The 16,477-nt window shown below is 34.7% G+C and overlaps 1 protein-coding gene across 4 annotated transcripts in view; it reads right to left on the bottom strand.

Moving 5' to 3' along the window:
- The window catches only part of LOC149561638 (uncharacterized), a 165,832-nt gene that overhangs the window by 13,918 nt on the left and 135,437 nt on the right, over positions 1-16,477 (bottom strand). For all 4 annotated transcript variants that reach the window (XR_016363842.1, XR_016363841.1, XR_016363843.1 and 1 more), the window contains exons 6-10: positions 9,267-9,368; positions 8,856-8,945; positions 8,681-8,755; positions 8,559-8,591; positions 8,348-8,428 (exon numbers count right to left, since the gene is read on the bottom strand). Coding sequence is in view for 1 of the 4 variants with exons in the window: in XM_089825219.1 (XP_089681345.1) it covers positions 8,348-8,428; positions 8,559-8,591; positions 8,681-8,755; positions 8,856-8,945; positions 9,267-9,368 (381 nt within the window). In the remaining 3 variants the exon portion in view is untranslated. The remainder of the gene's footprint in view (positions 1-8,347; positions 8,429-8,558; positions 8,592-8,680; positions 8,756-8,855; positions 8,946-9,266; positions 9,369-16,477) is intronic.

Here is a 16,477-nt window from a genome sequence, read left to right as displayed (position 1 = left end):
ACTTTTGATAGCATGCTCGGGCAGATCAAGCATGTTATTCGTCCCAAGGATCCCAATTTGGCATTTTATGAGGAGCATCTTAAGTCCATTGTGATGAGGTGGAACATTATGAACACTCCACTTCATATGGCAGTCTATGCTGACAATCCTAAATGTTATGCACCAAGGCCTGGGAGAGTGCCTCCGTCTAGGGATGAGGAGGTGAGTCTCAATTCTAAAATCTCAACTATTTTGTTTTAGTTTTCAATTCAAATTTTAATTTCTAAATGCTATTGTTGTTATATGGCAGCAATTTTAAGTTTTAATTTTTCATTTTAATTTAAATGCTATTGCTGTCAATAATTATGATTTATTCTTGATTTTGTTAACATTTGGTAATCTTACTAATTTAATATATTTTTTATTTGTTCACACGGGTGAAGGAAGCATTCTTAAAGGCCCTTACAAAAATGTATAATGACAGATGCTAATTTTTCTTTGAGAACAGTGGCTTGACTTCACCAATCTTTGTGGTTCAACATTTGGTAGGTCTAAGGCCAAGATAGACAGAGCTACATTAGTTTAAAGGGACCCTATTGGATGATGGATGTGACATGGTAGAGATGCACCTGAGTTGAGATTTTTTGTCATTCATCTTCTTTCACAGGTTTTGAGTTCCTTTGTCGTAGAAAGGGATTGGTCCACATAGTTTCATCCAATTAGTTAAGAGGAACAACCTTTCCTCTAAATGATCAAAGAAGTGGTTGCTCACAATGTATTCACCTACAAGACCGGCAAACTGCTCAATATTGTCAAACTCCAGCACTATGTTGGTATGTTAATCCCAAGGATTCTATGCAGATTAAGGAAAATGGCATGCCTCCAGCATTGGTTGGGCTTCCATTGGACGAGGACCCTCTGCCAATAGCTACCATTGACTCAGAGGATGATGAAGCTGATTTAGATTTAGACTTACATTTAGATTCATAGAAGATACCCTGCCATATATTTGACAATGGCATTTATTATTTAACATTTGCAAATACATTATGGATTTTGAAGCTTGATTCTTGAATCATGATTTTATGGACATGAGACATCTTATTACTATTGTTTATCATTTATGTCATTTGATTTCATGCATGATACTTGGAGCCTTTGGGCATTTCTACTATATTTATGTCATTTATATTGCAATGAATTATGATATATGAGACTACTTAGTACTTTTATTTTGTTAATTTCAATCTGTTATGCATATTTGAGTTTTGTCTCTATATTAAGAAAAAACACTATGCTACCAATCATCGTCCCCTAAGGTTGTGTCCCCTAAATTTTGGCTTTGAACCATGCCTGTATTGGAAACATGTCCTCGTACCCTAGATCGTCCCCATTCCAAAAACTTTGTGGAGCATAAAGCAAAAGTGAATTCTAGAGAAAATTCTCGCACAAAACAACTTCTTAGGAATTTTTCAACCTATAATACAAAATATACTAAGAAACCATATCTTTATAGAGTTAAACATAAGTGGAAATAGGCTCTTCAAATTTTCAAAAACCAACTCAGGTGAACAAAAGGTGAGTGTGTTAGAAACAAATTTCCATTTCCATGACACCTTGCAAATAGTAACTTTCCACAGCACTAACTCATGACACCCCTATAACAATCATCTTGTCATATGCTACACCTACCTCACATCACTTGTCAAAAGTGAACCCACCAAAAGGTTGGCTACCAAATAATAAATCTCCATAGTTACACTATCATTAAGGGCAGCGGAGTCTGAATAGGTGGACAGGTTTTCGAGATGGGGGCACAAAAGGCCCTCAATTTGGGACAGCAGGAGGGTGTGGCTGGGAGGAGGGGGGTGTATATACTATAAGTATATACCATACAGAGTACTCAAAATGCTAGTTATGAAAAGAGTGAATAAGACTATTTAACTTAAATGTCGAATGCTAAATACTTTAACATTTAAGTTTTCAATAACGAATTACTAATTAGAAATCAGAATACTCAATACTACATAAAATTTCAAACTGTCAAATCAGCAAATGGAAGGCTTCTATAATACTATATAAAAACTATCTGATCATAAAGATGACTAGAATGAGTAGCTTGATATCAAAACAAGAACAAAATCAAAGTGTCAAAAAAAAAAAATCTAGTGGAGGCCTCTAATCATCCCTCTGGAGGTCGGCAAACTCTTCATCATTTAAACAGTTGGACTCGACAAGGTCAAGATTTGACAAAGGAACACCAACCAGCTTTGCATCTAAAGAATTCTCATCCTTATCAATCTATGATTGCTTCTCCGGTTGTATATCCCGTTGTACTATTGGGCTTTCCTTGTACACATGTATACTGCGGTCAGTGATATAGTAGGCACTATGTCTAGCCACTAGCTTCTTTGCTTTCCTACAGGAAAGTGCGTTTCTCTTAAGAGAATGGATTTAGGTATAAGCAATCTAGTTCCTCGTAGAAGTTGAAGAACTACTAACCTGAGGTAACAAATAAATGACTAGGGTGGTGTTGGTATAGGTCAATAAAAAGTCCACAACAAAATTGGATTCGTCTTGTGCCATAGTTCTTATTTCTGCCTTTGCTACAACCTTATAACCCTAAAAGAAGCAAATTGATCCACTCAATGTGAATCGTGCTAGCAATTTCAGAATCAATACATCTTATCAATGCACCCAAAAAACCCTTCCTCCAACTCATTATAATGTCCCCATTATTCATGAGCATCATAAATTGTGACTGTTGTAGGCTACTTATTGTCGATAGAGGGTCTTTTGAGGCAGAGGCTTGGTTAATCGAGGTTGTTTTTTCCTTCTCTAGAACTCGGCATGTTCCAGTTTGGTCTTCATTGATTAAACATCAATTAGGCTATATTTTTATACTTACTATCTAGTAAGTTTGAAGCCAGTCGAGAAAGGGCCCTTTCTATTTTTATTAAATAATATGGATAGAGGATGCAATGGTCAACTCCTTGATTCAGATGATTTGTAAAGATAATGAGGATTTAATAAGATGTTAATATGTTAATGACCTTTATTGATATTTAATTATTCGAGTTATATTATAGAGATAAAAATTAACTTCATATGGAATGGGGGCCATGTTGAGGATAATGAGTAATTAATACTCATTGACCAAAGGTGTGTTTTATTAACGATATATTAAAGACATCTCATTATTATAAAACATATCAAAATCATTATAGAGCCTTCTTAATGAAGATTCATGGAGATTTATTATAAAAGAGACTTGGAAAGAAAACAAAAGGTATTGTAAATGTGCATTTTCAAGATTGATTTGGTGAAGAAAAGAAACAATGGTTTGAAGAATTTCAGCAATGGTGGAATTGTGAATTCTATATAGGCTTGAACACATTGAATTGATGAAACATCCAACTAATTGTGCAAGTCCAACGATGGCTTTATAAAAAAGCCATGACTGAGATTAGTGGTGATGAATATAAGGATTTTTTTTTTAAAAGATATGAATTTAAGGATTTTTAATTACACTTGCATTCAAATTATTTACAAAGAATTGAGAGACAAATAGGAATCATATTACAGCCTCTAGACCTGTGTTTTTTAGTGAATTAATGGCAGTTGTACTCTCTTTGTGAGTAGCATGGGATTTAGGAAGGTGATGCCAATCATCTAGTTGGCACATGTGAGTTTTGAACTTCAAATTCAGTCACTAACTTAGCTGCTCAGCAGGTCCTTTCATCCTGGCAATTACAAATCAATTTGGAATAATATTTCAAGACGGCATCAAATATCAGGTTCAAGAATTGTTAATAATTTGAACTCTTAGTTTCAATAATCGCAATTGTATACCAATGGTTTAACAGAATATCTTTGAATAGTTTGGAGTATTTTTCAGTTGATACTAAATCTCTAGTATGCATGCCAAGTGTTTCTGAGAATGCCCATTGCCTGTATGTGTACATTTTACATGTAGAAACCATATGGATGCATTCAATAAGATAAAAGATTGCATTTGCACTTTAGTTCTTTGCATAGATATCTTAGTAATCATTTGCAAGTATTTAAACTTCATTTCAAATCATTCCAAGCAAGCAAAAGAAATCTGAAAATAAAAGAGAGCAAGACAAAGGTTTCATGCAAAGTGTTCGACAAAATGTCAAATATCCAAAATTCAACCAAATCCAATATTTGTCGAAGTTAGAACCAATTGGGGTTCTTACACACATCATCCTGAATAGGTGCAACTCTACAGGGCCTAGGCATGTACAACTTAGGATTTAATGCATAAGCAGCCACGTGCAAGGCGTTGTGTAGGTTGTCTCATCTATGCTGAATAATAGGCTGCATGTGCTCATTGTAAAATGCTAAAGTGGGTCTTTCTCTTGCACTACCACCCTCATAACTAGCCAAGCATAGAATTGATGCACTCATACACCTCTCCAAGGTTAGACGCATCCCCAATGACCTAGAAAACTAGAGTGATGGTAGAGACTGTATTTTGCATCACTCGTCACCATCTCCTTCACCCTTCACCGCTGATATGCCCTAGCCCCATCCCACTAATTTAACTCATTCATCATAAGCATGAGTTGCAGTGGCTCTTGCAACTCAAGCATTCTCTCCAAAAGAATGAAATAGGATGCATATCTAGTCTTAACTAGTTTCAAAAACTCCTTTGTAGAGCTCTTAAAGATTGCATATAAAGTGAAGTGGTTGCATCCATACAATTGTACATCTGTCACATTGTTGACAACTCCTCTAATCCACTCAATCTTACCCCATGTCCTTGAGTGCATTGTTCATGGCATGCACACAACATGGAGTCCACTTAATATGTCTCTATGTTGCTTCAATAAGCTTCTTTGCAACTCTGCACATGTACTACATCTGTCACTACTTGGAACACATTTTGTGGCCCAATCTCCTCAATATTGTCTGCAGAATGTCAAATTGAAAATGACCATCCTTTCGATGCCCTAAAAATTCAACTAACCTGAGAAACAAAGGGCCCTATGAGCATGTAACTATGATGATGGATCACAATGTGATTTGAGATGACATGAAAAAATTACTAAATCTAATCCAAAAACTTAGCACTGCATTCATGAAATGTGGAAATCTAATAGCTCTAATATAATTAGGATATCATTGAGTAGACTATGTCCAATGTTCATCCACCCACCGATAGGTATGTTGCATCCAAACTCCTCCCAACAAGCCCTAAACATCTCCATCAATGAACTAATCTTGGCATAACTGTTATCCAAGAACATGATCCTCAACATATACTCACCTAGTGGCACAAATGAGGGTCATCCACTTTGTCACCATCGATATCATCTCCTTATAATAAGGAGATCGAACTACATGAAATGAGATGTTATTGGCAAAAAGAACTTGCCAATGTAATCATCTATATAATCTCCCATGTGCACATTAAATAGCTCAGCTATGCAGTCTTGTGTTTGCATCTTGCATTTCCCCTTGCCTTGTTGTGATACAACAAGAGAAGTATAGGCGGATGAAGGTCCTAAGGCTGACCTTGACAATGTTTTTGCTCTTTGATGTGATCTAGGAGTAGAAATATGTGGCTGCCCTTGCATCTATTGAGTAATTTGAACATGTTGCCTACTAGACAAGGTAGCAGACATTGCAATTCCCAAATCATTTAGTACACCCCAAAGCTTGTTGAACTTAATTCTATGATGCAGCTTTTCACCCTCCTAAAATTCACATGCTCCCACACCTTTTCTTGGCCAAAAGAAGAGTGAATTAACTCTTGCAATGCTCCCAAACCATTATGTACCATAAATATTGCATTTACATTTACTTGTAACACCACTTTGGCAATGCACCTATTATTCTTGTTGTAAACTGTCTAAGAGGAGATTTGGGATAAAAAAAACCCTAGCCCACTCTGTCAAAAGCATGGATGGGCAATCAGTAGCAAGTGGTGCACTAGTTATGTAACTAGTTTGTCCTTCTAAATTTAACCCATGCTCAACCCCCTCACCAGGCTCATCATCATGCTCAAGTTCATATTCTAATTGGCTTGCACTATGAGAATGAATTTTCATCTAATCCATACTCATTTCATGACTTTGGGAGATCATTTTAACATTGTATTTCACAAAATGAAAAAAAATCAAAAACCGCAGTTTTAATCTATGCCCTACTTTAAAATTAAGAAACAAAACTCTATTTTAACAAATTAAAATTTTTAGTTGCAAAATAAAATCTAAACTAATTTAGAAAATAAAACAACAAGAAATGAATAAGAAAATTTAGGCATCCCTCAGATGTTTGAGGGATGCATCGGCTTGCCCCTCAATGTTTGAAGAACATCAAAGTGTCCCCACATTCCCAACAACAGGAGCAAAAAATGGTGGTACTATAGGGGACATCGGAATGTCATCCCCACATCTTCGATGTGTCCTCATTCTTGGGACGTTAAGGATTGAGGGGAGACATATCCCTAGGGTACACTATAAATCTCCATGACTCTTCCACCAAACTAGTATTCAACATAGTAAATAAAAGAAATTGTCCTAGCACAAACATAGCAACCAATGACATTAGTCCACTAAATCTCCAAAGTGGGTGCAATGAATAGTTAAATAATAGCATGTTACAACTCTTAAGATTGAGACAACTTAATCCCAACAATATGCAAGAAAATTAATGTGATTGTATCTTATATCTATGTATAGAGTTCACTATGGGTACTATGAAATCATCATTTGAGCATGTAGCCTCGATGTTTCTAAGTCTATGCATATGTATGTACTCACGGTGACTTTCTTGCATACACTAACCACCCATTATACAACATTTTTTAAGCTAGCAGCTAAGAGCTTTATGTTGTTTGTAAAGGACTTGTACATTGCTTTGAATGATTTTGTGTTGTTTCGGACAACTCATAATAGTATGGACTGTGGTGTCACATCAATACTGGCCATATCTGAGCAAATATGACTTTAGAGTTATAAAGTAAGCCTTTATGATTGTCTTGTTCTTCAAGCTATAAGTGATACTCCCATTACTAAGCAAGAGTTGTCTTCTACAGCCAAGTTTATATGAATGATGTCTCCAATGAGCAATGTATTTCAATCTTTGATAAGATAAGGAGATGTTTGTCAACATTCAACGTTTTTTGTTTTGGGTGTATGGAGGTAATAAAGTTGTTGAAATGGGGGATAATGTGGCAAAAAAACCAACTTATAGTGTCAGTCAAGGAATTTGTATTCCATTTTAGTCAATAATCTTGAGTTACATCACTAAGTTGAACCATCTGACCACTATCAATCTTTTTATTGACAATGAATTTAATGGTGTTATTGGGATCTAGTGCATCTTGAATAGCAATGCTAAAGGACCTGATGTTACATCTACTAGTACTATTAGCATAGTTACATCGCCCTGGGGAATAGGGGGACAGCAGAACGGGGGGACAAGTTTCCAGGACGGGGGGACAGGGGAGCCTTAATTTGGGGACGGCGGGGGGGCGGCGGCGAGGGACAAGTGGGGTGAATATATCTATGCATATGGTACTTAAAAATGCTAGTTATGAAAATATGTATTGCAATATAGGATATAAAGATGTAAAAGAGTGAATACTTGAACATTGCATTGAATTGGAACATCGAACATTACACAAATATTCGAATCTGCAAATAGTGAATATCAGGATATTCCCCATCCTCGGTGGAGGTGGCCGAATCTGGTGGCGCCGCTAGGGACGGGAAGACGGAGTCCCCAAGTCTCTAGTGCGTTGAAGTCTCCGAGACGTCGCGCAAAAAGGGGGGGACGCATTCCCTTGTTACTATGACTATTAGTTATCCAAGATTTCATGGCACAGTGGTTTCAGCCATTTTGCATCCACAGGAAACATAAGGTATGTATTGACCATAGTAGAACCATGGAATGCTTTGTTAGTTAACAACAAAATTTATAAGGTTCAAAAGATAAGGACAGATACGGTATATGTAAAAGGTGCACCTCATTCCTCCTTTTCTCTGCTCTACTATCATTATCTAAATATTAGTTTGTGGAAGCTGGACCAAAACAAGAACCAACATGAAGAGAACGATTAGCAAAATTGCTACATAGGAATAAAAAAAATTGCACAAATCTAAATAATAGAATATAGAATTGAAAATATGATTGTAGAAAATCATGTTAAAGAAAAACAAGAACAAAAAGTATCATTGGAGAAAACGTCCCAGACTAATCTGTTTACAACATAATGACTTCAATCAACATACAATAAGCATCAAATGAGGTTATCTATATTTAGAACTTCCAAAGTAATATGGCATACAAGCTCTCGTGTTTGTTTTCAAGATACTCGTAATTAACTGCCTACCTGGACACGCTCTTCTTGTTTCCTTTCCTCAAAACCACGCACAAATTGACATAATTCATACACGCCTAAATTTGTCATATCCTGCAAGAGCATTTCCATGTAACATCTCTTAGAATAGTATTTTAGACAGAAAATAATCTGAATACATATTAACTGTAAGAAATTCCAAAATGGTGGTACTTCCTTGTATTCTAGCAAATACAACTTATACCTGTTTATCTTCTATGCGGCCAATTTTGAATTCCTACAGACAAAAATAAGTAATATTTTAGAACAAACGAAAAGACAAGGTAGAATAATCCCCAAAAAGAGCAGCAATGGACATGAAATTACCAAACCCTGGACAGCACGTTGAACAGATTCAACATCAAAGCCAATGTTTTGCATATCTCCACGAAGCTTAAATACCTACAAAATGTAGGGCATGAGATATTTCGACAACTGGGAAGTAATTAAGAGGTTGGTAGTGTAATTTTATGATAAAATATATCTGAGAGAAAATTTAGACCTCATCTTTAGTAGCAGCATTCAACTCGGCACATTGATCCAAATTATTATCAACACGATCAATTCTTGAAGACAAGTGCCTTTTTGCTGCCTACAAAAACATGCAAAGTGGGAAAAATAAAATATTGCAATCTTACTGACCAAAATATTTCAAAAATGAACAGCTGCACTAATTACATGATTCAGATGTAAAAGTTAAAAAACATTCATGCACTCATCTATTAGTTTTCTGCTTGTGAAAGGAATCAGAAATTACAGATAAGAGGACATCAATCTTATGAAATTGCATGTTGCTACTGTGGTTCAGCATTTTTTCACCATAAATTGTATTATAGAAAGGCAACATTAACAAACTAGACAAGTAGTTAGTACACTGTAAAAGTACTTTTACATCAAAATAAGGAAGACTCACCGAAATAGATGTGGAAACTTGTTCAAGTTGTTTACCAACACTGACACATGCATCTGAGAAGCTGCGTTTTGTAGCAAACATCATATCAGAGAGCTTCCAACCCTGACAGATAAGAATAAAATAGTTTCCAATTGTAATGCTCTTCTGTCAAAATTTAAAAAGTTAGATAAGATAAGATAAGATAATGATATTAATGTCCAACAAAAGACCAAAAGAGGTCTATGGGACTGAAAAGATTGCAATAGTGAAGCAAACCCCAGCAGAAGCATACAAAGATGTCTGAACAAAACGAAAACAGCCAAAGAAATAACAATAAAGAACAAAGAGCTATACAAAGAAAGCATCAATTATAATACAAAGAGCTATACAAAATGCCAACAATTATAATACTCAAGAAAGCATCAGGTAAAATCAAGTCTACATATTAAATTTTGGGCATGTTATGTGTTGGTTCCCAAAACCACAAATTGGAAATCCAAGAGCCTATCACTTCTCCAATAGGATTCCACAATCAATTCTGGCCAACGAACGAGAATCATCTTGAATCCCCTACACTTCAGGCTCTGCTACACCTAGACGGGTAGACCTTCTCGTCAAAACTTGATCACTTGGTTCAGCACTTTTTTAAAGCGAATTTAGGCTTTGGAGAGTTCTTCGGTTGACAAAAGTCTTTGAACTCGATTAAAATGAAACTGGATGCTGAGTGTTTGAATTAAATGAATGTTTTGTATAATATTTGTAAATAATGGATTTGATGCTTGTTAGAGGGATGTTATAGATTTTCTGACATCAAATATAAATCCAATACTTCAATAAAAAAAGACTAGTGCGTTAGCTTATTCAGGCAAACGAGTCAACTACAATTAAGAGTATAACGTACAACTTTATAATGTTCTACATACATAAACTATAAACAGTTTAATAATCGAGACGATCAAATATATATATGCAATTCTAAACTAGTCCAGATTGTGCTTTAACTCCTATGATTAGGAAGACAAACTGCAGACAGATTCGGAAACAATTAAATATTTCACAATATTTGCAATGGTCGAGCTTAAAATGCCATAGATGACCTCATCCACTTATCTGACACAAATTGTTTACAGAATTAAAGAATGATTACAAAGGACGAATCAACTGTAGTTTAAATCTCCGTGTCTTTAAATAAAAACAAAGGACCTTTTATTTTATTATTAATATAACATATTTGAACTCATATTACAAAGTCAGTTTAAACTCTTTATTCCTCCATACAATTATTCTTCTTCTTATAAATACATTTTCTTCTTTTGAATGTCAAATGTGTGTTGTTGTCTTGTTCTTTACATTTTATATTTATATAATATCAAATAGTCACTTTTATATCCAACCAATGTGACCTTTCACAATAGAAAACTAAACACTTTATCATTATTCCCATAGAGCCATTGTTAATTTAATAGAAAACCTTAATTGTGGATGGCTTCAGAATTGCTTGTTGTGTGTCGATGTAATTAAGATTGTCAACTTTACAAAGGTATAATTATCATCGACTTGCAATTATTCTGTCCTCACTCCTCTGCGATATTTGGCAGCAGGAGGTATTTAGACCTCTCTCAAAACAACTTTTTTATTCCTTGCTTCTACTAGAATCACGTCTGAAATCCTTGTATGCTCGCATAGCTTCTTCCAGAAAGGCCTTTATTTCACAAGTTCGAAAAATCATGGAAGGGCTTGCATCTAGGTATATGAGACTCAAGGCTAGGGGTTTGTAGTTCTTTCGAATTGGAAGACTTGCAATTCCACTAAAGTCTTTCTTCTGACTTTGCTAGCCATCCAAACGTAATATGCACTCATTGCCTTTGTCATAACTGTGATTTGTTTTATAGAAGAATATGTTCACATTCGCTTTCTTTCTGTTTGCTAATTTGAAGTTACTTCAAAGTCTTTTGTGTAGGAACTATCATGGTCGGAGAGACGCCCATCATTTACAACTTCACATTCAATATTTGTCCATATGTGTTCTACCTTTAGTTCATTGATTTTTTTGCACTTAGAGTTTCCAATGAATGGAAATGTCATTGGGATCCACAGAAAGGGCAGATATTGGGCACTTGCAGACTTGAAACATCAACTAAAAGCAGAAGAAAACGTCAAAAATCACAGTTTTAATTTATTTTGTTATTTTGGAGACGAGACATCATACGCATGTAGTCATAATCGCTATACTTTTAAGTATCATCTCTGCTACTGATATGTACATTGCCTTGCTTGGCTCCTGCTATGTTGTAAGTTAATCAATATGCTGAACAAGGTTTCTCCCTTGGTTTGATGCTTTCTATAGTTCCAGATGAATTCTGACACTGTAATTTATCTTCCAGTCTTGACCTGACATCAACTTCAATAGAGTTTTTAGAATAGCATCTTTTATTACCCATGCCGCCATGCATCAATAGCTTCTTGACACTTAATATATTTTTGGCTAGACTCCAACCTTCTAAGTAACAAAGCTGCTAAAGCTGTGGCTGATATTCCTGGTGTAATTCTTGGCACAATCATCCCACCACCATGTAGTTCCAAAGAAGGTTCTAGATCATTTTTCAGTAGTTATTCCATATTTCTGTCTGTTGAGGAATTGACCAATCCAAGTTTATCAAATTGCTTTGCAGTGCTGTAAGCTTCTGTATCAGATCGAACCTATAGTACACATCTTTATTTTATAATAGAACTCTTTCTTTTCACTCTGTTCAAATATATATGTCAGTATAATATGTAGAAGCCTATCATTTTTTAATATTAAATCTTCCATATAATTTAAGAATAAACCAGGCTTTAGACTTGAACATTCATATAGACTTGGCAGAAAGTGATTACTGCTTATAATGTTGCATGATCACAGAATTTCTCAATACTTCTTTTCGCATCAAGTCCTGGGAAATCTTTGACATCAATGATATCTCTTTAAGTTTTCAACATTATTTCTTGAATGGAGACCCTAATTTTTTGCGAAAAATAGGATTCCATCATTATGGACTGGCAAAATGCCACAATTTCAGATATTAGCAGGAATTGTATTTTCCAAAACTGGCATCTCAGTAAATGCCACAAGATAAAGCATTTGCAACATAAAAGTTGAACTCAGTAACACATGGTGAAAAACACATAGCAGAGAAAAAGGAAGCACATAAGCTACCTAAAAAAGACAATTTGGAGAGCAGCACTCTACTATGTATTTTGTTTCATGGAATATGTGATCTAGGATTTTAATTTGCCTTATCTGTTATCTGGCAAGGGAGGTTATGATGCACCCTGTGTGATGGACCTTGAATATTTGATAAAATATATTAATTAGATGTATCAACTAATAATTAAATTGATTGAATATATTATTAAATAAATAATTGTATAATAACAACTATCAATTAATATGAATTAGCCATTTATTACTCTAATAAATGAATATTAACTATCAATTATCATTCTCAATTAATAAAATTAATTAATATAATAGCTAAAGGATTATCACATCTAGTGTTATAATATGGATTAATAACACAGACAAATACAGTCGGGTCAAACAAAGGTTCAAATACATAATCACATATGTTACGAATACATGGAGCTGTATTTGACCATATCTTAATCTAAGGATTACATGGGAGTTTGTGTTGACCATCTGCTAATACCATCGCTAATACAAGAGACGTGATCGCTTATCCACTCATTGAACTTGATTGTTATCTGGGCAGCGATAAAGAATTGGAAGAGACGAGATCGCTGATACAATCATTGAACATAACCATTATCAGTGCAGCGCTTAATGATGTGAGGTTCTCAATTTCAACATCACAAACTTGAGGTAACCCTATGAAATTTTCTCGTGGATTTATATATGCATTCTCTTTTTTTTAATGTATTAGTAAAAGTGCCATTAAGGCAATTTGACATCACTGAATTGTGTTTTATGTAACATTATTTGTGTGTTCTTTTCGAAAGTTTTTGTTAGGTTAAATCTCAAAATGTTTGTCAGTAAGAATTTTTTTTCTCTAACTACAAGCGCTTGATTTTTGACAACTTTCACATCTTTTCTTCGTTTTCACCTTTCTTGTTAGTGGTTTTTAATCTTGTTTTTCCATTTGGGTTAATACTGTTCGGAATTCTGCTCATTTTGAGCTAAATTATGCCTCAAGGGAAGGAGTCTAGCTCAAGTTATAAAGGAAAAGTGGGATTTTTTCAGAGCAACAACACGTCTTATTAAAAATCCTCCTAGGGAGGGCATTTATTGGCAATTACTCAAAATAATTTATTTTTAATATTTAAAGTAGATTTCAATTGATTTGACCATAGCTTTTAATGTTTTCATGAAATTGGTTTTTTCTATTCATGCTACTTTATTGAAAACTATAGTTATTTATTAAAACTAATTACATGAGACACTTTAAATGCATAAAGTTGGGGTTTTATCACTCACTGCATATCATCCACTTGCAAATCACCTTAGAAAACCCCATGGCCATTAAAATATGTCCTAAATACATATAGGTGGGCTTTTTCTATGCAATAACACATTTTATGTGTAAGTGGGGTTTCTAATGTGCGTTTGCATATTTAAATCTTATTATAAGAGATCGTTTATAAGTTGAAGGCTTATAAGTGGGGAATTTGAACCCAAAGCACATGCTATTGCATTCTAAAAGTCCACTAATGCGTTTTTTAACTTTACTTATGATTTAAATGCATAATGGTGGGTAATTTGAACCCAAAAGCTTTTAATGTTTTAATGAAATTGACTTTTTCTATTTGTGTTACTTTATTGAAAACTATAGTTATTTATTGAAATTAATTACATGAGACACTTTAAATGCATAAAGGTAGGATTTTATCACTCATTGCATATCATCCACTTGCAAATCACCTTATAAAATCCGACTGCCATTAAATGGTCCTAAATACATATAGGTGGGCTTATGCAATAACACATTTTGTGTAAGTGGGGTTTCTAGTGTGCTTTTGCATATTTAAATCTTATTATTATAGATCATTTATAAGTTGAAGGCTTATAAGTGGGGAATTTAATCCCAAAACACATGCTATTGCATTCTAAAAGCCCACTAATGTATTTTTACCTTAAGTTATGATCTAAATGCATAATAATGGGGAATTTGAACCCAAAAGCATATGTAATTTATAATACATGTGTATGTATTTTAGATTATATGTGTATACACTTTAAATTACATGTGTATTTGCATCTTAAAAACCCGTCGATACTTCTCCAATACAAGCGTTTGTGTTGTGAGGTTTTCACACATCGCCCCAAATCTTGGGGACCCCCTTTTTTTCAATCGCCTCGACAAATTTTTGGATTGCCCAAAATTTTTTAGTTTTGAAAATTTCACGCCTTGGCACCTTCAAGATAGATTTGGGGAGGCTTAGCTTATTTTCACCCCGTTTCAACTTGATTTTCCAGAGCTATCAATTTTATCCCTAGGCCGAATAATTTTCTAAGTTAATTTCAACTTGGCAAGATAAAATTGTGAATTTTGTACTTGGACGTTTTCTTTTGAAAAAATTGGTTTTAATTTTGTAAATTTGGATGATTTTCAAAAGGGAATTTTTAATTAGACTCAAGTCTTTGGAAAATCTCAAATTTTTCTATGGTGAAAATTTTAATTTTGTCGAAATGAGGAAAATTGCAAAAAATCGATTTTTGGTTCTAGATACAATTTTTTTTTTTTTTTTCTTATTTAGCTTGGCAAAATCGATTTGGTAGAAAATTGCAAAAAATTGACTTTAATTGGATTAATTTGCCTTGAAAACTTTTAGTTTTTAATAAATTTAGTAATTTAATATTGAAAAAATGGCTTTTGGTTAGCCAAAATCCAAATTTAATGACGTATTAATTACTAAACACTCATTAAATGGAAATATTTAACACCTTCAAGGCTATTTAATTTTGCTTTGCAATTTGGAGCTAACTGGCAAATTTAAAAAGGCAATTTTCTTTTGGCAAAATTTTTTTTTTTGAGCTAAGTATTTAATTGAGGGCCTTAACTTGGATTTAATTTTTGTTTTTTGTTTTCTCCTAGACCAGGTCGGCCAGCTTTGAGGAGAAGGGAATTGGCTATAAAGGGAGTCTCCTCCCCATTTCATTTTCACAAATCATTTTTCTCCTCTCCATGTTGGGCGAATTTCCTTTTAGGCAGATTTTTCCAAACTTAGGCGACTTTGTGGAAGGCAGTTTTTTGCATGCTTGGGCGATTTTTGCTTGCATTTCTCCATTTTCATGCTTGGCAATTTCTCAAGGGGCAGACCTTTTGCAGATTTTGGTGGTTTTCTCCTCCATTTGTGGGCTGCGATTTGTGCCCTAGGTTGCATTTTGGGCAGATTTCAGACTTCATGCTTGGGCGAATTTAAGACAAAGGCAAAATTTTCCATTCTTGGCATTTTATTGAGGCAGATCTGATTCTGATTTTTGGGCAATTCATGGTGAAGGTCTGATTTTTTTTCTATTTAGGACTGCATTTTTATACCAGATTTTGGCAATTTTGTTGGGAGAAGAGATACATATGAAGGTTTGATTTTTGCATAGAAGGCAAGTGTTGGATAGTTTTAGAAGTGTAAATTTCTATTTTGCAAAGGGATTTGAACTTCTTGAAAGTCATATCCTAGGTTCCGAAAAGTCGCTATAAGATTATTGGTTAAGGTGAATTTTCATCATCTAGAGTTGCAATGGGTGCTTAAGCTGACATCCATCTTTCGTTCTAGTCTAAGGATTGCTTCGCTTGGTTCTTCTTGCCTTTTGGTCCACCACTCTACCATCCCGTAATAGGGCAACGAGCATGGAGGATGATAGTGCAAGTAAGAATCCCAAGCAGGCGAACACTAAGAAAGACAAAGAGGATATGACGCCCAAAACTTCCTTCTTCTCGAAAATGAAGAGAATAACCGACACCAATATCGATACAATAGACATGATATGGATGAGGGACAGACTGAAGGAAGGACAATTCCCCTTGGCAAAAAGGATTTACAAGAGCGGAATTGTACACGCAACAGCTTTTCCTCCCACATTGCCCTATCGAGAATTGATTATGGAATGTGCATCCAAATTTGATCTAAACAGTAATTCCATCATTTTTGATAAAGGGAAGAGAGTGTTGGCCAGCATTGGCGAACAAGCAATCGAAGAAACATTCAACATTCCCTAGTACAAGGGCATGACAATT

The sequence above is a fragment of the Cupressus sempervirens genome, chromosome 4 (assembly GCF_028749045.1).
Source record: "Cupressus sempervirens isolate cs-2001-9-10 chromosome 4, ASM2874904v1, whole genome shotgun sequence".
Lineage (NCBI taxonomy): Eukaryota > Viridiplantae > Streptophyta > Pinopsida > Cupressales > Cupressaceae > Cupressus > Cupressus sempervirens.
Note: the sequence above shows the minus strand (reverse complement) of the source record. Positions and strands in the feature narration are given on the sequence as shown.